The sequence below is a fragment of the Bos javanicus genome, chromosome 7 (assembly GCF_032452875.1).
Source record: "Bos javanicus breed banteng chromosome 7, ARS-OSU_banteng_1.0, whole genome shotgun sequence".
In the NCBI taxonomy this organism is placed as follows: domain Eukaryota; kingdom Metazoa; phylum Chordata; class Mammalia; order Artiodactyla; family Bovidae; genus Bos; species Bos javanicus.
The window spans coordinates 86,616,041-86,639,427 of record NC_083874.1 but is presented as its reverse complement, the minus strand read 5'-3'; the positions used below and the strand labels follow the sequence as shown (position 1 = coordinate 86,639,427).

Here is a 23,387-nt window from a genome sequence, read left to right as displayed (position 1 = left end):
GAAGTCAAGTGGGCCTTAGAAAGCATCACTATGAACAAAGCTAGCGGAGGTGATGGAATTCCAGTTGAGCGATTCCAAATCCTGAAAGATGATGCTGTGAAAGTGCTGCAGTCAATATGCCAGCAAATTTGGAAAACTCAGCAGTGGCCACAGGACTGGAAAAGGTCAGTTTTCATTCTAATCCAAAGAAAGGCAATGCCGAAGAATGCTCAAACTACCGCACAATTGCACTCATGTCACACGCTAGTAAAGTAATGCTCAAAATGCTCCAAGCCAGGCTTCAGCAATATGTGAACCGTGAACTTCCTGATGTTCAAGCTGGTTTTAGAAAAGGCAGAGGAACCAGAGATCAAATTTCCAACATCCGCTGGATCATAGAAAAAGCAAGAGAGTTCCAGAGAAACATCTATTTCTGCTTTATTGACTATGCCAAAGCCTTTGACTGTGGATCACAATAAACTGTGGACAATTCTGAAAGAGATGGGAATACCAGACCACCTGATCTGCCTCTTGAGAAATTTGTATGCAGGTCAGGAAGCAACAGTTAGAACTGGACATGGAACAACAGACTGGTTCCAAATAGGAAAAGGAGTCCGTCAACGCTGTATATTGTCACCGTGTTTATTTAACTTATATGCAGAGTACATCATGAGAAATGCCGGACTGGAAGAAACACAAACTGGAATCAAGATTGCTGGGAGAAATATCAATAACCTCAGATATGCAGATGACACCACCCTTATGGCAGAAAGTGAAGAGGAACTCAAAAGCCTCTTGATGAAAGTGAAAGTGGAGAGTGAAAAAGTTGGCTTAAAGCTCAACATTCAGAAAACGAAGATCATGGCATCTGGTCCCACCACTTCATGGGAAATAGATGGGGAAACAGTGAAAACAGTGTCAGGCTTTATTTTTCTGGGCTCCAAAATCACTACAGATGGTGATTGCAGCCATGAAATTAAAAGACGCTTAATCCTTGGAAGGAAAGTTATGACCAACCTAGATAGCATATTGAAAAGCAGAGACATTACTTTGCCAACAAAGGTTCGCCTAGTCAAGGCTATGGTTTTTCCTGTGGTCATGTATGGATATGAGAGTTGGACTGTGAAGCAGGCTGAGCGCCGAAGAATTGATGCTTTTGAACTGTGGTGTTGGAGAAGACTCTTGAGAGTCCCTTGGAGTGTAAGGAGATCCAACCCGTCCATTCTGAAGGAGATCAGCCCTGGGATTTCTTTGGAAGAATGATGCTAAAGCTGAAAGTCCAGTATTTTGGCTACCTCATGCGAAGAGTTGACTCATTGGAAAAGACTCTGATGCTGGGAGGGATTGGGGGCAAGAGGAGAAGGAGACGACAGAGGATGAGATGGCTGGATGGCATCACTGACTCGATGGACGTGGGTCTGGGTGAACTCCGGGAGTTGGTGATGGACAGGAAGGCCTGGTGTGCTGCGATTCATGGGGTCGCAAAGAGTCGGACATGACTGTGCCACTGATCTGATCTGATGCAGGATGCAGATGTATTTACAGTTGTTGTATCTCTGTGCATTGATCCCTTGATCATCATGTAGTGTCCTTTTTAATCTATTGCAACAGTCTTTAGTTTAGTCTGTTTTGTCTGATATGAGCCCCAGTAGTCTAGCTTTCTTTTGATTGCCATTTTCACAGAATCTTTTTTCATTCCATCAGTTTCAGTTTGTATGTGTCCCTAGATCTGAAGTGGGGTCTCTTGTCGACAGTACATATATGGGTCTTGTTTCAGTCAGTCTATGTCTTTTGGCTGGGGCATGTAATCCATTTGCGTTTAAGGTAATTATCAATGTGCATGTTCTTATTGCCATTTTGTTCATTGTTATTTGTTTGGATTCCTTTTTGTGTGTGTGTATGTCATAGATTTTTGGTTTGCAGTTAGCATGAGGATTTTATATATATATAGTTGCTTTTGTCTCTAAGTCATGGCCTACTCTTGTGACCCCATGGACTATAGCCTGCCAGGCTCTTTTGCCCAAGAGATTTCCCCTGGCAAGAATACTGGAATGAGTTTCCATTTCCTTCCCTAAGGAATCTTCCCAACCCAGAGATTGAACCTGCGTCTCCTGCATTGGCAGATGGAGTCTTCACCACTGAGCCACCATGGAAGTCTGTGTGTGTGTGAGTGTGTGTGTGTGTGTAAGTGTACACTAGATTGTTTTAAGTTTCAGGTCTCTTAGTTTCGAATGCATTTTCAGTATCCTGCATTTGTACTCTCCTCACAGTTGCTACCGTGTGTGTGGATGATTTCCTGCCTTTACTGTATATATGCCTTTGCTGGTATATAAAAGCTTTCCCGTTTGTAGTTTTCTTGTTTCCAGTTGTGGCCGTTTCTTTTCCACCTAGAGAAGTTCCTTTGGCATTTGTTGTAAAACTGGTTTGGTGGTGCTAAATTCTCTTAGCTTTTGATTATCTATAAAGCTTTTGATTTCTCTGTTGAACTTGAATGAGAGCCTTGCTGGGTAGAATTCTAATGTATTTTTTATTTGAGTTAAGGTATTGGTCATCTCTGTTGGTCCTTTATATTTCCTCACTCTTTGTTAAACATTTCTTTTGTCTTAATCTATGCCTCTTCTGAGTTCTTGGATCATCTATCTCTACCATCCTTAATCTGAATTCTTACAGGTAGATTGTGCGTCTCCATTTCATTTATTCTACTGGGGTACTATTTTGTTTTCCTATCTGGATATGTGTATTCTTGTTGATAGAAAATAAACAAATTTAAAAGCTGCAAGATTTAAAAAAGGATGCATATAAATTTTTTTTTCCATATTATCTCACAGATTTGTTGTGAATATCAATATGAAAGCCTTAAGTGAAAGTAGATCATACATTTTAAAGTTAAACTGAGTGAATAATCTATGACTCACAAAAGAATAAGCTCCTAGTAAATAATCTCCATTTTTAAAATTGATAAATGAAGTATATTGAAAATATAGTCCAAAAGTATTCATAGTATTTTCTTTTTTTAATCAGACTTTTATCTGAGATCAGATTTATGTAAAATTTTAGATGTGCTTCCTTTCCATCTCCAGATTTGGTCCTAGCCTTTTCTGATAAGGAAGCTATAACATGAGGCAGTAGGTTTAAGTGATCTTTTCAGGTGAAGAAACTGAATCCTTGAATAAACTTCTTTGTGGAATTTGCCTTTATATAACTTATTTTTATAACTGATAGTTTTGATGTTTGTTTCATGTAAAGTGACCAAACTAAACTTCAGAAGTACTTAAAAAGAAATATATTTTTTCCATCCTAAAATAGATATTTATTTCATTGGTTCTAGCCAAATGAAATAGTGGTTAAAAGTACAGGCAGACCTTGGTTGAAAACATCCCTGTTCCTGTTAGATGTGTGACCTTGAGCAAGTCAGTTAACCTCATTGATATTCAGTTTCTTTCTCTGTAGGGATAGCAACCCTTCACCAAATTGTTATAAGAATTAAAATAAGGTGATAGTTTTGTACTTCGCACAAAATGTGGCACATGGGATGCAGTCAGTAAATGGTAGCTGCTGCTTCTGATGTTTGGTTTGGCAGCAGTGATCACGGTTAGATCACAGATCTAGAGTGGATTTAAAGAGAAGACTCATTGCTCTAACAGTGTTATTCTATCAATATTTTATAAGATTGACTGGTTAAGCTTTGATCATTTGTATAAATTATACAAGTATATGTGTATACTTAGTCACTCAGTCGTGTCCAACTCTGTGACTCTGTGGACTGTAGCCCGCCATGCCCTCCTCCAGGGGATCTTCCCAACCCAGGGATCAAACCCGGGTTTCCTGCATTGCAGGCGGATTCTTCACCATCTGAGCCTCCAGGGAAGCCCATGAATACTGGAATGGGGAGCCTGTTGTATAAAACCACCATACAGTTTTTAATTGAAGTCAGTGACCACAGGAAGGGTAACCCAAAGTAGGTGTGGAAGGACAACAGAAGGTCTTTTCGCTGTGGTTTTTCTGTAGTAATTTATTGCAATTTATTTAGAGTTAAGAAAAAATAAGTTTTGGTATTTTTTACCAGTGACTTTTTTAAAGGAATGTTGCATAAATAAGCTTTTTTTTTTTTTTTTAATACAGAACAACTTGTATGCAGGTTCTGATAATATGTGTATTTTTAATCTTAGGGTACAGCTTGTATGTATTTCAAGCGCTTTTACCTTAATAATTCAGTAATGGAATACCACCCCCGGATAATAATGTAAGTATAATTTATTGATTTTCACTTAATACTTTTTTACTATGTGACCATGTATGTGTGTGAAAATGACTTCCTAATAAAGGGTAATTTATACTTGTATTCTGTTCTGAACTTAAGATCACTCCCACTAATTCTGATGACATCTGTACTGGCACTTGTCCAAATTCACATTCTATTTCTCTCAAATTAGCTACCCTAATATCTTTCTGTTAGTGGAACTTTTCTTCACTCAGTTTCTCTGAGAATCATTTACGGTAACTCCTCTTTCTCTACAAATTTACAAGTCCTATAGTTCTATATTCATTTCACTTGAACAAAGATCTGTTGTTTCTGGTCTCTGCTAAGCGCTGTGCTTATCATTAAAAATAAAGATGAAGTTAGTATGAGACGTCGCAAAGAACTTGCTGTCAGTCATACTGTTCCTGTATACTTCTTCTTTTTTATTCCCGTTTCTACCAGTCTTGGTCAGGCCCCTGGTACGTCCCATATTGGTTTTTTGTGGTAATCTTTCTCAGTCTAAAATTTATGTAGCAGCCATGAGAGTTTAATAGGTTTGTTCTTGAGGTAATAACCCTCCATTTAAATGCCCTTAGAGACTTCCACTGATGGCTTGTCATAATGTTTCTCTGATATAACTTTCTTCCCAGGCCCATATGTACTTATGTGTGTGCTTTTTCCCCCCTCTTCCATTTGATTTTCATGATGCTGAGTTCTCTTACTCCTATTATTTTGTTTTCCCAGATATTTAGGCTGAACTGCCATTAAGTTAATAATTGAATGCTATGACACTATTACACAGTTCAACCTAAAACTTTAGTCACCTTATGAATAAAAAGATTAAACAGGAAACTTTTTTTTAACCAATTTCCAAAGATGTCTAGTATAGTCACTTGTGACTATTAGGCAGTTTTAGAACATACGTTTAGAAATATTTCATTATTTTATACATATTCCTCCCTTATTTTTTCCTCTAGGCTCACTTGTGCATTTTTGGCTTGCAAAGTAGATGAATTCAATGTATCTAGTCCACAGTTTGTTGGAAATCTGCGGGAGAGCCCTCTTGGACAAGAGAAAGCACTCGAACAGATTCTGGAATATGAACTGCTTCTTATACAGCAACTTAATTTCCACCTTATTGTCCACAATCCTTATAGACCCTTTGAGGGCTTTCTCATTGATTTAAAGGTAATCTTGCTGATGTAAAGTAAATTGGTAGAGTGAACTCCTTTGCTATTGTTAAAAGAATCAAAATTTTGCTATAATTTATAATGATCCTAATGGGCTTAACTAAAATATGAGTTTGGCCTGGACTCCTAGGGCAATAGTTCTCAAACTTCAGTGTGCTTTAGTGCTTCAGAATCACCTGGAGGGCTTATTAACTGAAATTGTCAGACTAGTCCCAGAGATTCTGATTTAGTAGATTTGCAAATACCAGCCCAGGGACCCTAATGAAGACCATTGTGTCTTTATAGTAACACTTTTAAAGACTTAACTCTTCTAACTCAAGTATACTGTCTTGGATACAGAAGGCTTAATTTTAAACTAGAAGATTGCTAAGTGACTTCTATTTTTAGGACCTTGTGAACTAAAATCAATACATAAGCATCAAAAGTAACAGTAAATAAAATGTTTTGTCAGAACACTAACAAAAACAACTAAAGTTGTTTCCGTCCTGAAGAAGGGCTTGAATAGTGTGAGTTGAGTAAACAGAAGTCAGAAATTGGTTCATTCATCTTGAGTGGCAAAATCTGGGTACTTTCTGTATGCCAAACACTGTGCTTAAGGATTAATCAAGAACTAGACAGGAACAGCCTCAACTTGATAGGCCTTATAGTCTCACGAGAAAGACAGTATCACATATTCAATGTGCTAAGTATTAACAGAAGGGGAAATTCAGGGTGCTTTAGAAGCAGATGGCAGATTGAGAGGAAGAGGAGACAGTTCTGAGAAAGTGTAACAAGGTGAAATTCAAAGCAAGAGTAGGGACTGGGGGGTAGAAGAGCATCCTGCTCAGAGACCTCTTTGGCAAAGGCCCAGATTTTAAAAACCATGGTACACTAAAGAACCTAAACAGAACTGAGAGAGAGATGGGGATGTCTGCCTGAGTGGAAGGCAGTCTAGACTGCGGAAGTAACGTTACAGATTTTGAACAGAGTGACAAGAAGCCAGTGAAGGGTTCAAGTCTGAAGAGTGGCATGATTAGGTTTGCAGCTTTAAACAACATGTTGCAAGCTCATGTATCAGTCTGCACCGGGTGTTGACTGCACATCTGTGCTATGTGTCAGGCATAATGAGGAGAGTGGATTCGAATGGATGAAGGGATCCCAGTAACAGTAGTTCAGGCAGAAGATGGTTGGTTTGACTCACGTGGTGGCACTGGCTACAGAGAGAGCTTCTTGGGCTTGGGATAGGCAGAGTTGGTAGAGCTTGAAGAATGATTGCATATAGAGTGAAGACAGTGGGAGAATCCCCAGTTTTCTGGCCTGATCATATAGGTAGATGGTGGTACATTTATGATACAGGTAGATTGTGTCTGATACAGGTAGATTGTTGGTATATGTTTATGTCTGGAGGTCAGAGAAGATGGGTAGGCAGGAGGTATAGATTTGGGCACGATTGCCCCAGGAAGATTTCAAGTGGATTGGTCATAAGGACTATTTAAAGGGTAGCTAGAGAAAAATAAGAAGACTGAAGAATATCCAGAGAGGTAGGACTTTTGGAGATGTAGAATGCTTTTATAATATGATCATGGACAGCTCTCCAAACCTGCTGAGAATTCAGGCAAAGTAAAAGTTGACATTTGCTGGAGTTAGTGCCAAAGGTGATTTGTGATCTTGGTAAAATTAGTCTTTGTGGAGTGTGGAAGAAGAAAGCAGATTGGAGCTGGTTGGGGAATAAATCGAAGGTGAGAAAATGCATCCATATCTTGGATTAAATTGCTTGTCTTTGAAGTGGAAAAAGAAGGTGGGATGATTGAAAAGATGGGGTGCAGGGGGACTGCTAGAAGAAAGGAACAGTTTTTTGTTGTGTTTAGTGTAAGAAACTGATGCAGAGAGCTAGTAAAATGTAACCGAATATATGTAGCTTGAGTTTTCCTTTGGAGTGTGGTGAAAGGGCCTGACACGGGATTTCGAAGCAAGGTAGAAGAATTGGCTGTTTCTCTTAATGGAGGAAAAGAGGAAAACATAGGGAAGGATAACGTTATGCCTGGGGATCTGACTGTAGCAGGAAATAGTGTCTTTGTTATCAGCAAAATTCATTTTCTGAGAGCAGTGAAGTTTCTGAGAATTATCAAAGACTTTGAGTCAGGTGGAAAGTGTTTAATCACCAAAAAAGGGGGAGAACACATTTTCAACGGAATATTATCATCATATCTAGGCAGTGTTGAGAGCCGTTTTGAGGTCAGTGAACTTGAATTTATATGAATATTTCCGGACCTCTTGGTTGTATTGTTTTCTTTAGCAGGACCCAGAAATCTGGGTACAGTTGTAAAGAAGGTTGGTTGAGTTTGACTGCTATTGACGTTTTGCTGGAAATACATTGGCAGCGTACTGGGGCAGGGAATTAAAGAGGAAAATCGGAACCAGTGGACACTGGTGAGTAGGAGCAAGTATAGGGATAAGGAACCAGAGGTTCTGAGGAGGAAGTCAGAGAACAGCTGTGAAGTATTGGGTCCTGGGAAAGGGAGCGCTGTGGTCAGAGCAGAATGTTGGGGTTGTAATATCAGGGCAGGCATTTGGGGATAATGACAAGACCTGGGTCTGACTGCACAACTGACTCTGGCTGTTTTGTTTCAGAGTATAAGATTTCTAACTGCTTTGGGACTTGAATGTGGATATCCGAAATATATCTGAGGGCTTAAGATTAGGGTTCATTAGGTAGAAATTCTTAGAAAATAGGGGAACATCAGGTGGCTCAGTGGTAAAGAATCTGCCTGCCAGTGCAGGAGAGGCAGGAGACGCAGGTTCGATCCCTGGGTTGGGGAGATCCCCTCGAGGAAGAAATGGCAACCCACTCCAGTGTTCTTGCCTGGGAAATTCCACGGACAGAGTAGCCTAGCAGGCTGCAGTTCATTGAGTGGCAAGAGAGTTGGACATGACTGAGCATTTACAAGGGATGGTTCATATATCTTAGGCATATACTAAAAATCATTCTATAATCAAACCAAGATTCATTTCCATTTACTTCCAAAAAGTAAATTTTTGGTAGAAAGAATTTCAAATCAAAATGAAGTGGTGCTTTGGTTTCTAAATGTGGCTTACACATATACAAGTGGCTATACTTATAAAAGTGTTCTGTGTTAAGCACTTTCTGGTTTATATAAATATTTTTGTCTTGTTATTACTCCATTAAACTTTCAGAAGTGATAACATTTGCAAACTCTCTTTCTAGACTCGCTATCCCCTGTTGGAGAATCCAGAGATTTTGAGGAAAACAGCTGATGACTTTCTTAATAGAGTTGCATTGACGGATGCTCACCTTTTATACACACCTTCCCAGATTGCTCTGACTGCCATTTTATCTAGTGCATCCAGAGCAGGAATTACTATGGAAAGGTATTGTTTTGTGTTTTAACTTCGATCAGACTCAGTACCTCAGTTTATTCCTTCCTGGAGTCCCAGGTTTTTAAGTAAGGTTCACTTTGTGACTGCAGTCTTTCATGTTCTTATGCTTGAGCATCGGTGAGGACAACTGAGGGAAGACTTGGAAGCACCTTTTAAGGAAATATTTAAAAATTGAGTAAGATATTTTTGAGCTAAAATGATCCATTTATGATCAAAGTAGAATTAAATCTACTGTTAACAAAAGATTGATAACAGCTATCAATATATGGAAAATTTAGAAGTTTTGTGAACTGGTAAGCAGTGTGAGTACAATGAATACATCTGCCTTGTTTTATCATTAATCTTCATGGATGGCACATGGAATCCAGTAAAGACTTGTTGAGTGAGGGATGCTTTAGAGAATGTCCAAATGAGTTTCAGTGAGCTGTAGACGATAATAGCTGATACACAAGTGCACACTGAGAACTGAGTTCTGTGATAAGCACATGAATTAAATTCACGTGATTCTTACAGTAATATCTTGTACAGAGGTTAACTAGATACTTATTATATTCATTTATAATTAACTTAAGCCCAGGCAAGTAGTAAGTTAGACTTTTTAAACTTTCACATTTAATTTCTTTATACCTTTGAACTTCTGCTTGATTCATTCCTAAAATAGCTGAGGAAGAAAGATGATAAAACTTTCTAAATTTAAACTTTTCTATGTTTGTAATCCCTTGTCTGTAATTTCAAAATCCATTGATATGGTGGCAGGAAACATGAACAGATGTGATTTAGTCTTTATTCAACTGAATGGGAATATTTGTAAGATTCCTTGCATAGCTATTAATATAACTGATTACAGGATACAGCCCCAGAGACATTGGGGCAGTGTATATATACTCTGAAATATTTCACATTTCATGGTATATACACATGTTAGCTTTCTAAAACATGAATAATTCTGAATTTCAAAACAAATCCAAGATAAGGGATTGTGGGTTTATATTTTGTTTAATTTATGGTATGCCTCTTCTCTATAAACAGAAGTCATCAGTTGTATATTAATATATAAATTTAATCCCAAAGTGATCTATACCTTCATTTATTTACTAAGCAAACCTTTGTGGAAGTTTTTCCTCCCCCAAGATTGCCTTCTATATATCATGCACTCTACTGTAGAAATTTAATACTGAAAAGCTATCCTTGCTCTAGTTAGGAAGGACGGCCATACAAATTGATACTATGGATTTTGCAAATGTGGAGCTTCCATAGTGTAAGGGAAGAAAGTCATTTCCACAATTCAGATAACCAGTTGTTTGCTTAATCTGTTTAAGCATTGTATCTTATGCAGTTTATATGCTAATTTTTCAATGGTAAGATTGTTCTTATATCAGTAGAGAAGGATGAAGGATCCTAAGGTCTAAAGTAGAGTTTATTTCATCTTAGAAAAGTTTGGTTATAATTTCAGGCAGGTGAAGGTGAAATTATAGTACCTTGCAAGTTGATAGTGTTAGTTGCTCAGTCTTGTCCAACTCGTTGGAACCCCTTGGACTGTAGCCCACCAGGCTCCTCTGTCCATGGAATTTTCCAGGCAAGAATACTAGAGTGGGTAGCCATTCCCTTCTCCAGGAGATCTTCCCAATCCAGGGATTGAACCCCATCTCCTGCATTGCAGGCAGATTCTTTACCATCTGAGCCACCAGGGAAGCCCCATAGTACCTTGGGCTCACTACAAATTAAACACACTTTTGTTGCATTCCCAGAGCCTAGACATTTGGGCATTTTTACCTTTGAGAAAATGTTTTCAAATAATTTTTAACTTCTGACTTCCTTTCCAACTTTTGGGATACATGGAAATTTCTTTTATGTTGATTACTGATTTCAAAAGGGGGAAGCCTTTGTGCTGTTGTTATATTCTGAATGATGTTTTAAGATAATTACTTACGGAATATTCTGTTGTTGGTTTGGGGTTTCTTCTTTTTCATTGGATTTAGAGCTTTACTTCACATCTCCTAGTTTGACTTTTTAGGTAATGAAAAGAAAAAAAAGACGGCAGAAGCGTGAAAGGAAAAGGGAAAAAACTAATTGCTACTTTGAATTACTGAAAACTAGAAATGTATTTGCTGTTAAGGGAGTTACTGATTTCCGTATTTAAAATGAATTCTCACACTGGATGAAGACAATATAATAGCAAAAGTAGTTATCAAAATGTTGTAATAGAATTTAAATAATTTTGATAGTTTAAAAGACATATAGCAACAAAATTTCTTTAAAAATTGTCCTAAATTTTGTAACTTTATTTCACCTAAGAGAAAAATTAACAGTTTTTATTACATTTATGTTTGAAAGATTATTCTCAAAGGTTACTTTGGGAATCTGTTCACTTGGGCTGTTATTAATTATAGATCAAGTTCAAGTATATAAAACCTCAGAATGGCTAAAAATATAAATATAGAAATACTATCATTGGTTCCAGGAAAACAGTTAACTGAGCTTTATGTCCAATTAAGGAATACTACTGGGTTGGCCAAAAGGTTCTTTCAAGTTTTTCCTAAGATGTCCCAAATGAACCTTTTGGCCAACCCAGTATTAACACTTTTGATTTGGACTTGATGCAGAAAAGATGTAATAGATTTGTAAAACATGGGGTGATGCTCTTACTGGTTATCAGGAATACCTGTTTGTCTCAAGAAGAGCAATTATAGTTAACATGGACTTGATAATAAGAGGCGAGAGAATCCTTACTAGAGCCACGTTCCAGTTCTGCTACTCCCTGACTTTATTCATGACTTGTCTGTCCCTGTGACTCAGATTCCTCACCTGTAAAGTGAAGTTAGGGTTTAAATATTAAACACTTAACATCAAAGGCTTCCCTTGTGGCTCAGACAGTAAAGTATCTGCCTACAATGCGGGAGACCCCTGGGTGGGGAAGTTCCCCTGGAGAAGGAAATGGCAACCCACTCCAGTATTCTTGCCTGGGAAATCCCATGGACAGAGGAGTCCGGTAGGCTACAGTCCATGAAGTCGCAGAGTCGGACACGACTGAGCAACTTCACTTCACTTAACATCAAAAGTATTATTGAGTATTGTTACTAATATTTTCATATCATTTTCCCTCAACATATTATGGAAGTTAAACAAATTAACTTGAACATTAAGCATTTTTAACCTAGTACAAGTTGTAGTAGATTCTTAAGACTGTAAGAGAGAGAGATTATAGTTTTAGTAAAGTTCAAAGTATTGTTATTTAACAGTTTTCAAGTAAATTTATTTAAAAATTCACCTTGATGAAGAAAAGAACATGAAGAAAAATAATTTATGATGTCATATTTTCTCGATGTGTGCAATAGATTAAAACATTTTTTCCCTGTCTTTTCCAGTTATTTATCAGAAAGTCTGATGCTCAAGGAGAACAGAACTTCCTTGTCCCAATTACTAGATATAATGAAAAGTAAGTAAAACAGAATGCTTTATAAAATGTTCTTCTATCACAGAGCTACTTTGTAAATAAATAACTTACTGGTATTTTAACTTGAAATTACAAGTTATTGTTTAGATTTACTTATTATTGTATCATGAAGGTGAAGAACAAATAGAAGGCACACGAAGTAGTTTTTACACATAACTTTTTAGGAAAGTGAAAAATGTTGAGATTCACAAAGGGTTGAGATTCAAAACAAGGCCCTTTTAAAGTGTATGCAAATATGATGAGCACTAAAAAAGGTCTTAGGGAACTAAAGGCTAAGTAAATTTGAAACTTCTATTTTGTAGATAAATTAGCCAAATATTAAAATGAATTATACAAAAGAGTTCCAGCATCATGCATCGAACCTGGACTGGCAACTCGTTTCCTACATGCATGTTTCAATGAGTCCATAAGACTGTTCTACTAAATTCCATATATATGCGTTAGTATACTGTATTTATGTTTTTCCTTCTGGCTTACTTCACTCTGTATAATAGGCTCCAGTTTCATCCACCTCATTAGAACTGATTCAAATGTATTCTTTTTAATGGCTGAGTAATACTCCATTGTGTATATGTACCACAGCTTTCTTATCCATTCATCTGCTGATGGACATCTAGGTTGCTTCCACGTCTTGGCTATTATAAACAGTGCTGCGATGAACATTGGAGTACACGTGTCTCTTTCCCTTCTATTTTGTAGATAAATTAGCTTTAATTAGTTAATGTGTGCCATTTGCTAGTCACTTCCTCATCTGATATTACAAAAGCCATGATTCTTAACGGGGTGAATTTTCTTTTTTCCCGTCTATGAACATTCTTGGTTGTTACCACTTTGAGGTGGGGTGTTTGTGGCTGCTACCATCATCTAGTATGGAGGTAAGGGTGCTGCTGTACATTTCAGAACTCACAGCACAGCCCCTTGGTAGGCTGAAAAGTGGCTCCCCAAAGATAGCCACGTCATAATCCCTGGAAACTGAATGTGGTTGCTTTATATGGTAAAAAAAAAAAAAAAAGTGGGGGGGGGGGGCTTGCAGATTTGATCAAGTTAAGGACGTTATCTTGGATTATCCAGATAGAGCCCAAATGTAATCACAAGTGTCCCTAATAGAGGAAGGCAAAGGAGGTATGACAGAGAAGGCAATGTAAAGACAGAATAGATTTGAAGATGCCAGCCCTAAACATTGGAGTAATATAGCCACAGCTGAGGAATGCTGCTAGCCACCAGAGGTGGGAACAGAAGCCCCCAGAGAAACCCCTGTGCCAGTGTCTGTGCTTTGGCCCAGTGAAACTGATTTCAGACTCTTGGGCTTCAGAACTGTCGGGGAATCCATCCTGTGATTTTAACAAGCCTACTAAGTTTGTGGTAGTTTTTAACAGCAGCTTTAGGAAACTAACACAGCACTTCATGACAAAGAATCATCTAGCCCAAACTGCTGTCAATACTGTCGATGCTGAGAAACACTGTCTTGAGGGTTTGGGTTTTTGTGTGTTTTTTTTCCCTTTAACTTTTTAAAAATATATTTGGGTTAGTTTCAGGTGTATGTTGAAGTGATTCAGTTATATATATATATGTGTGTGTATATATATATATGTTCTTTTTCAGATTCTTTTCCATTATAGGTTATTACAAGGTACTGAATATAGATAGTTCGCTTAGCTGTACGTTAGGTTGAGTTGAGTTAGAACCGCCACCTAACTTACTAGCTAGGTTAGCCAGTCCTCTCCGTTTTCATTCTTGCCTGTGTCACACTGCATGCTCAGGGCTGCTGGGCTATTCTTTAGGGTTAAAATCAGTGTTTCCAAACCGTTTGTGCCAGTTGTCCTTGTTAATAAAATCTGTAATTTAAATACTGAAATATGAGATTGCAGATCTTGATCTTGGATGATGGAGTACTTACATCTTTTATGTTTCAAAAGTCAAGATGCTTCAGACTATGTAAGTTCTTTGCTGGAAATGTTCTTGAGGGCTTCTCTCTTTGAGAAAAATGAATTTGTGATTTAAGAATCATAAAACTGTAGGTTTTCAGTTTTACCACTAGAGGGTTCACTTCCAAAGCTAATTGTGATTTGGCCATAGACACAAGGATCAGGGAATTTAGTAGATACGGCACCCCACTCCAGTACTCTCACCTGGAAAATCCTATGGACGGAGGAGCCTGGTGGGCTGCAGTCCATGGGGTCTCGAAGAGTCGGACATGACTGAGCGACTTCACTTTGGCTTTTCACTTTCATGCACTGGAGAAGGAAATGGCAACCCACTCCAGTGTTCTTGCCTGGAGAATCCCAGGGACAGGGAGCCTGGTGGGCTGCCGTCTATGGGGTCGCACAGAGTCGGACACGACTGAAGCGACTTAGCAGCAGCAGCAGAGATCTTAAAGGTAACTCACTGTGCTGTGTGTGTACACGTGACAGTTTTGTTAGTGATTCTCTCAGTAGCTTTATTTTACTCCACTTGTTTTACTATAAGAATAGCTCTTGTTAACACTCAGAGCTTTAATGATATTAAGATATCTTATTCATAATTTTTCACACACAGATACTGTCCTTAGGGTGCTGTCACAAGTATTAATTTAGTTGAAAACACCACTTTACTTGCATTATGAAGTCAGTCAGTCACTTGGAGCACATGGCTGACTAACAAGCCCTGGATCTCTCATTCCCCTAATAAATCTTGTGCTTTATGGTCTTTGGTTTATTGTAGTTGAATTAAATATAGACTAGGTAGAGGATGTTTCTGCGATTTTAAAGTCACTGAATTTTTTAGCTTAATGAGGACATTTTTATTTTCTTGGTGATACTTCATTGTCTAAGTTTTCCATTTTGTTAAAGCAAAGGATGGCTGACGTGTTTTTACTAAGCATCCTACCTTCATTACCAATTATGTAATAACGGCCTTCTTTGTAAATAAGTATACTCAGCCCTCCATCTATCTGTAGGATAGAATGTTATGAATATGGTTGGTGGCTGGGGACAAAGCATGTCTTTACTAAATCATGTAGGGCTTTTTTAACAGCCTGTAAAAACTTGAGCAAAAAGTAACCATGGTTAAGATTGGGAAAAAAAATACTAGTAGAGCAAGTTTACCTTTTTGCTGTACATGATGTGGGCTAAGCAGCAGATGGCTGTAATGACTTGAACGAGAAGTATGGTGGCCATTGGATTTTAATGTGGAACAATATTGAGAATAATCACATTTCAGGAGTGTTTTTGGTTCCCAAAACTAGATGGGAAATTATTTAACCACCTTATGGGAACAGGGCTTTTTATTACCTGGTTTAAATCCTTTTATTGATCTCCACATAGGCATGAGGAACTTGGTAAAAAAATACGAACCACCCAGACCTGAAGAAGTTGCTGCTCTGAAACAGAAGCTGGAGAGGTGTCACTCTGCTGAGCTTGCACTTAATGTAGTTACGTAAGTAGATGTGAGACTGCCATTCAAGAATAGAGTTGTTACTGTGTCCAGCTGGTCTTTTGGAGAAGGCAATGGCACCCCACTCCAGTACTTTTGCCTAGAAAATCCCATGGACGGAGGAGCCTGGTAGGCTGCAGTCCATGGGATCGCTAGAGTCAGACATGACTGAGCGACTTCACTTTCACTTTTCACTTTCATGCATTGGAGAAGGAAATGGCAACCCACTCCAGTGTGCTTGCCTGGAGAATCCCAGGGACGGGGAAGCCTGGTGGGCTACTGTCTATGGGGTGGCACAGAGTCGGACACGACTGAAGCAACTTAGCAGCAGCAGCAGTTAGTCTTTAAAGTGAATTATTTAACTGGTAAGTTTTGTTCATGTGGGGAAGACTGACTTACCCCCAAATCTGCTTTTTTTTTTTTGAGTGGAGATTTCTAATAGGATTAAACACAACATAATAAATTATTATGAGTTTGAGTTTCAAGAGTATATTCTGCTTCTGCTCTGACTGACGTGTCCTTCAGCTTGCAGGCCCTGTCCCATTATTCCTTGTGGGATCCACGGGGCAGTCTTCCTAGGGAATTCCTGAACCTACTTCTTGCCTTTTTAATCTTTGGGTTCTTTGTGGTCTGGTTATCTCTTCTGAAGACAAGTGCACTATTCTAGACTTAACATCTATTAGCTAAGGTAGAGAAACTTGGCATATTTTCTCTGTGGTAATTTTATGCTGAAGACAGAACCAATAGGCAGATGTGCTGTTCAGTGTCTTCTTGCAGCCACAAGGAACACCATAATGCTGTTTTTTTGATTTGTAGGCTGAATGTGGAAATCACTGTACCTGGGCTCTTTATGCTTTGCAACTTGAAATATCTACTTAAACCTTTTAGGTGTTTGAACAGTTGAAGATCTGGGCAGGGCAATAGGAATGGTGAAACTTCTCTTCGTGGACTGTAGTCTGTAAAGTTTACTGGGAATTAGCCCTGGCATCTTAACAGTCAAGATGCATTTAAAATGTTTTTGATCTTTATATAGTCCCTACACTATCAGATAATATGTAAGCCAGCACAGCATTAAGGCCTTCATATCAGGTACACATGACTCTTTAAAGTTACAGTGTGTAAAATATGAGACACTTTTATGATACTTGTAGTTGTAACTGCAAAACATGGCTTAGCACAGAACTTAAAATTGATAAATTTCACTCCTGGGTTTCTGTGGTGACTAGAAGGAAGGAATGGTTACAGAGAAGTAAGAAAAATGTTGACTAATGAAAAGCACTGCAGCGCTGATTGATAATCTTTTCATGTTGATTTTGACATGGGCTTCGACCAGGGGTTGCCAGACTATAGCCCATACGCCAAGTCTGGGCCAGTGCCTGTTCACAGAAAGTCTCCTTGGGGCATAGGTACAGCCACTAGTTTGCATTATTGTCTATGGCTATTTGCACCCAGTAACAGAGTTGGGTAGTTGTGATGGAAACTGCATGGCCTACATGCCTAAAATACTTACAATCTGGCCTTTTTAAAGAAAATTTTGTCAACCTCTGAATTAGACCATTGAACTGTTAATGTTAACTCTCATAGCTACGTAGAGGACTGTAATTGAAAATTCTTAATTGCTAGAATTTACATAATATTTCAGGTGACCATCTGCTTTGTACTGTCAGTCAAATCTTGCATGAATACTTAAGTGGTGCTTCTCAAACTGTCTGGAAGGGACTGTTGATTTTATTTCTAGCCCATTACAGATGTTTATACTTCGTAAAATGTTACCAATTACTGAAAAAAGAAAAAACACATAAAGATAAGCTTAAATTTTATTAGATTTAACAGTCATAAATTATTCTATCAAATTGCTATAAAGTTTCTAAACATACACTCAGTTTCTGTACTTATTGCACACTGGAAATTGTTCGTGGACCAACATCATCGGTCCATGGACCCACAGTTACAAGCATTGCTTTGGGATAAAATATTTTTCCTTGGTCTTTAAGATTCTTTTATCTTTTTTCAGTATACAAGTAATATATATTATCATTATTAAAGCCAGTTAATACAGGTAAACCAAAGTTCTCTGTGACCAAACTCCAGTCCCAGTTGTGACCTGAGAGGCATTTACCTCTGCCAAGCTTTTCTCTATGTATGTGTAGAAGAAACAATTTTCCACTGTTATCATATAAACTGTACAACATTTAATACTGTCAATCTTTAACTGTTGCCAGTCTGGGTAAAAAAGAAAATAGTATCTTTTAGTTTTCATTTCCCCTATTACTTTGAGGCATTGATATTTCTGTGTTTAAGAATCCCTTGCGTGTCTTCTGCATTGCATAATTATAAGCCCTACTCAATTTCCCGGTATCATTTTCTTGACGTTTTTATATGTATCATACAACTATTTTCTTCCGTTGTTCCTTTCACTTTGTGATGTAGGCAACATGTCTTTTGCTTCACTCTCTTAACATCTAAACACCTTTTCTTACCCTAAAGTATTATTTTGCCTTTTGTTCAGCTGTAAAAACCATTTACAATTATTTGTGCCTGGTCTGAGGTAGAAATCTCATAATATTAAAATTTTTGTTCAAATAAGTAACCCATTGTACCAGCCATTTAAAATTCTCTTTGATTCTTAGTTATTTTAAATACTCGTTTATTACAGATTAAATCCCTGTATATACTTCGTTTTTCGCCCGTCTGCTCTGATCGTTGATCTCTGTGATTCTTTGCTGATACAGTCAGCCCTCTGGATGCAGAGCACCACTCTACCATTGCCATTTTATATAAGGGACCTGAGCATGTGAGGATTTGGGTATTCTGGGGGTTCCTGGAACCAGTCCCCCTCAGATATCAAGGGACAACTGTGCCACATTTTTAATTACCATAGTTTACAAATATAGGTGTATATTTTGATGTCGTGAAGGACAAGATCCCCCTTGCTTTGTTTTCAGATTCTTTTGCTAATCTTTCCCAGGTCAGAGTTTGACTTGCTAAGTCCACAAGTCATTGTTTTTGGAGTGTAACTAGAATTGCATTGAATTCAGAGAGTAATTTGAAAGAGTTTTCCTATCCGAACTTTTCACCTCTTTCCATTTATCCAGGCTTTGGTCTTCAGTAAATATATCTGATAGCCTTGCTAACTTATTCTGTTGCCCATATTAGATTGCTTATTGATGGATGCTTAATTATAGGAAGAAGAGAAAAGGTTACGAAGATGATGATTATGTTTCAAAGAAATCCAAACATGAGGAGGTATGTTCTCCAAAGGTAAAATGTAAATTACTGTTGTATATTCTGGTACAACCATAATGTTAAGGTTTTATTGTTCTAGAGTACAAGCATTATAGAGAGAGGTACTGGAAAGCTTTCTTTTGTATCTTTTATTAATCTTGGCCATTATTGGAGGAATTTTTCTCACTTCTGTTTTGGCCTGTTCTGAAGTAGTATAATAGTTACTTGATGAAGAATCCTTCCTAAGGTTATAGAAGGTAGTAGATATACTTCTTGATCTTCAAGGAGTCTTCTCCTACCCTTGTTTTAAGAAAATTGTACATGTCAAGTCAGATAATGAATAATCAGACCCAGAACGTCAAAACTGAAACACCGATTCCTGTCACTAGGCTAACCTGGTAAGACCACACCATATTATTGTAAGGTTAAACTGCTACACATTCTCCTGATTTATTTACCTTATATTCAACAAAGCAAAAGAACAATTTCCTAAAGAGAGGCAAGAAGGTAAACAATACTGGTTATGTTTCAGTACACTGTTATCCTTATGACATTTTCTTTCCTTCTTAGGAAGAATGGACTGACGATGACCTGGTAGATTCTCTCTAGCCATTTGAAATTGATTTGTCAATGCTAACTAATCATCAGATGGATGAAGCATGTCTGGCATTTAACTTTTATTTGTGAAAGCATCAAAATATATTAAACTTTTCTATTTATGTTATTTAAAATTTTTTCCTTTCAGGGTAGCTTTATGTGAAATAAAACATCTTCAAAGGAGCCAGAGTAACACCAGGTTTGGGTAACCTTAACCCATCATGATTGATAACAAATTAAAGCTATAATTTGCCAATGTTGTTTTATATAAAGTGTCATAATCTAAGTTGTTACAGCATTTAATTATTTAACTGTGATCTTAGTTTCTAGAGTTGGAACCAAATTATGATGTTCAGTCCGTTTTTTTTTGGCTAGAAAATGGGGTTAAAGAAATTCTTAGAAATGCAATTGTCCTAAATCCCAATTTTCCAGATACACACCTCTCCTCAGTGTCAGTACCTCCCAGGATACGCTTTTCCATAAAGTATAGGTACCATTTAATTACATTTCAAATTTTGAAAGTAAAATTTACTATATGCATATTCTTTAATAATTCTTTGTATTTTAGGCTTGAGCTTTTTGGTTTTAGTTTCCTTCTCATTGAGAAATGAGAGGAATAAAATTCATAAAGTATGATCTTAGGAAAGTGAAGGGGGAGAAGCCGAAACTGCCGATCCTCCAGTACAGTCCCGATGAAGCAGCAGCGCTCCAGGCTCTAGACAGGAAGGCAAACTGTCCACAGTTAAGTAGCTTGTTTCTCTTTTAGGTCACTAAAGTTTGGCATCAGAACAAGGTCCATATTTATCTCTGAAGATTTTCCTACCAAGCCCCTTAAAAAAAAAAAAAAAACGTGTAGAGGTTTTATTTCATCATTGATCAGCTAAGTGACTCTAAGTCCTACAAAGGTAAATAACAAGTTTTTTATTCCAGTTTTAAGAGATAAGCATGTCATTAAATATGAAAAGCAGGGTGTCTTTCTTTATATTTGTGTGTTTTTGTTTTTGTCTTTTTAATAAAAGGCAGGAGGAGGAGGAGTAGTTGAGATCAGGAAAGGGCAGGTAGGTTAGTATGGTTAAAACTGAGGTGTGAGTAGAGGGAGAGAACCAAATTGCCAAGCACTCAAATCTGGACCTTTTTATTTTCAAAACGTTTTCAGAGCTATCACTAGCCTGTGTCCCTTCTAGTTTATCCTAGAACACCAAAGGAGTCCAAATGGCATACCACTGTCTAGCTGAAAAGAAAGGCACACTGGATAATGCTGAGTATTTTGGTAACACTGTTCAACTTGTAAAACTGCAGCTACTTTAGGGCTTTGTGCTTCAGTCGTGTCCAACTCTGTGCGACCCCATAGACGGCAGCCCACCAGGCTTCTCCGTCCATAGGATTTTCCAGGCAAGAGTACTGGAGTGGGGTGCCATTGCCTTCTCCATTAGGGCTAGCTACCTCCATACAAATACCAGCATTTAATACTTAAAATTATACTATGTAGAAATAATTTTGTGAACCCTCAAGTTTCACTGTATTCTATCCCTCTAATGCTTAAAATACAGGAAGAAATAGTGTTTCTGTTAGAACGTAGGCCTTTAGAAAATTTTTCTTTATTGTGGGAAATGCTTTTCTCAATACGTACTTGTTTAGAACCACCTTGTATGCCTTGTCTCCCCCTGGACAATTATGGGAGGGAAAGAACTGTTAACAAATACATAATGAATTAATAGAATCCTTCAAAAGAGACCATTAGCCAGAAAAAGCTCAAATTTTATCTTTTCCCTGGGCCTTGCTCTGGTACTAAATTTTGAACTGCCCCTAAAGGAGGAAGAAAATAATGAAATTAAATGTTTAGCTGTATTTAGACAGAAGTAATCCATTTTAAGATATCCCTTGGTTTTATTTTAACTTAACCCTGTGAATAATTCACAAAAATACACATACAGAAGCAAATAAAACTATACAATCAAACTAAATATCCAGCAGATACAACAAGTAGTCAGAAGGTCAAAGATGGATAGTTGTTCAGTGGCTGATCAAATTGTTCGCATAATTTAAAAAATCAACTTGGAATTAATGAATATGTTCAAGGAAAGTATTCCAGGTTTTTTTTTAACATACAGAAGAAATTGGTCATTTATAAATGGTTGAATGGGTAACATGCATTGATCAGTACACAATGACCAATAATATTTATTGAATTCAAACTATTTACTGTTGTAAACATTAAACAAAAAGCATTATGAGTTCTAAATACAGTCTTTGACAATTCCAACAAAATAAGTGGTACGTTTAAAAAATAAAGCTGATGAGCAATAGATCCACTCTATATATTTTCTTTCAACAGTTCCAGCAGAGAGAGCACAGTTATTTTAAAAAAGTATACAGCAAGGATTGTTCCTATTGTAATGGCAAATTCTGGAAACTGTAAATACAAATAGTCATTGAACAGTCAGACGGTCATATTCCTAATTCAGGAAGAAGTAATGTAAGAACAGTCTGCAATCCAGTTATACTCAATTGTCAACAGAGAATGCTTTTTCATAGTTCTTTCCTCAAGAAACAGCAAAACTTTGGCAATTGAATGTATTGAAAATATATTTTCAAAGTTCAAGATACAGTCATAACATTGTGTGAAAGGTGATCTGTACACCAAGGCTCAGAGGTTGGTAAAGATATAGCTTACAAAGCTGCTGGAGCAGTTCCCAGCAGAATCTTCAGTTCTATTTGCATAGCTCACACATCACTGGAATGTGGAAAGGTGTGCTATTTTTTGGCAAGAGCAAAGGAGACATTATACTGATGTGATTTACCATTTTGGGCATGCTGAATCCATGCAGAACACTGCGGCGAAGGCTGCTACCTGACATCGTTAGTTTTTGTATACTGGTTTTGTTTTTGCTGAAGCAGTTCTGTTATAGCCAGAAGCTTTTTCAGTACATGCTAGACAAAGAAAAACAATATGAAAATAATTAGTAAATGAATGAAAGCTCTGTCAAATCTCAGGGATGGGAAACCTGGATTTGAAAAATACCATATGAACTCAAAGGGATTCATAAAATAACATTACCATTCTACTCAAAAAAAGCATACAATTGTAAGTATGTATTACTCAGTCCTTGACTGAATAGTTCTGGTCATGTTATTTTGGTTGAGATATAATTTTTTACTCTCTAAACAAACTCATTTCTGTTGGCATTCTCATATCTGCTTGGGCCTGAACAATCTCTAGGATAGAACATCTTATCAGAAGACAGATTTATCATTATAAATAACACACCTCAAGCCCTGTAAGAGCACATAAGGGCAATCAGGCTACAGTCTAATGAACGCTATAATCAAACGCTATAATCATGAAAAGAATGACAACACTGGGCCTAAAATTAAATCATTCAGCTCCTTTATCTTTCTTAGAAAGTCTTAATTGGGCCAGATTCTCCAAAAAAATAAAGTATTCAAGGCAAGCCATTTAATGAACCCAACTCCAGTGTAGCAAGAAGGCAATTCACATGCCAACAGCATATAAGTAGGTCTATGGCACATATTAGGGGCTTCCCTGGTGGCTCAGAGCTTAAAGTGTCTGCCTCCAATATGGGAGACCTGGGTTCGATCCCTGGGCTGGGAATATCCCCTGGAGAAGGCAGTGGCACCCCACTCCAGTACTCTTGCCTGGAGAATCCCATGGACAGAGGAGTCTGGTAGGCCACAGTCCACGGGGTCGCAAAGAGTCGGACACGACTGAGCCACTTCACTTCATGGCACATATTCTGCCTGAGCTTCTAAAGTGATTGAAACCTAAGTGAATTGTGCTATTATTATCTAAACTGGGAAGAAACGAGAACTGTAGAACCTCAGATTGAGGAGAACTCGGAATCACTGAACTCAATGTGTTAACCTCTCCTGTAAGGTCCCTGCCACGTGTCGG

The 23,387-nt window shown here is 37.7% G+C and overlaps 2 protein-coding genes across 8 annotated transcripts in view; one reads left to right on the top strand and one right to left on the bottom strand.

The window, feature by feature from the left end:
- Window positions 1–21,224, top strand: part of CCNH (cyclin H) — a 31,817-nt gene extending 10,593 nt beyond the window's left edge. The window contains exons 3-9 of one of the 5 annotated variants that reach the window (XM_061424351.1): window positions 4,149–4,222; window positions 5,197–5,407; window positions 8,615–8,778; window positions 12,153–12,223; window positions 15,544–15,655; window positions 18,838–18,898; window positions 19,448–21,224. In XM_061424351.1, the coding sequence (XP_061280335.1) occupies window positions 4,149–4,222; window positions 5,197–5,407; window positions 8,615–8,778; window positions 12,153–12,223; window positions 15,544–15,655; window positions 18,838–18,898; window positions 19,448–19,486 (732 nt within the window). In that variant the 3' untranslated portion in view covers window positions 19,487–21,224. Of the gene's footprint in view, window positions 1–4,148; window positions 4,223–5,196; window positions 5,408–8,614; window positions 8,779–12,152; window positions 12,224–15,543; window positions 15,656–18,837 lie in introns of all 5 variants that reach the window. The other 4 variants (XM_061424352.1, XM_061424350.1, XM_061424353.1 and 1 more) reach the window with 4 other exon arrangements.
- Window positions 17,452–23,387, bottom strand: part of RASA1 (RAS p21 protein activator 1) — a 114,217-nt gene continuing 108,281 nt past the window's right edge. For 2 of the 3 annotated variants that reach the window (XM_061424345.1, XM_061424348.1), the window contains exon 25: window positions 21,338–22,405. In XM_061424345.1, coding sequence (XP_061280329.1) covers window positions 22,322–22,405 — 84 coding nt within the window. In that variant the 3' untranslated portion in view covers window positions 21,338–22,321. Of the gene's footprint in view, window positions 20,305–21,337; window positions 22,406–23,387 lie in introns of those variants that run through there. The other variant, XM_061424347.1, reaches the window with a different exon arrangement.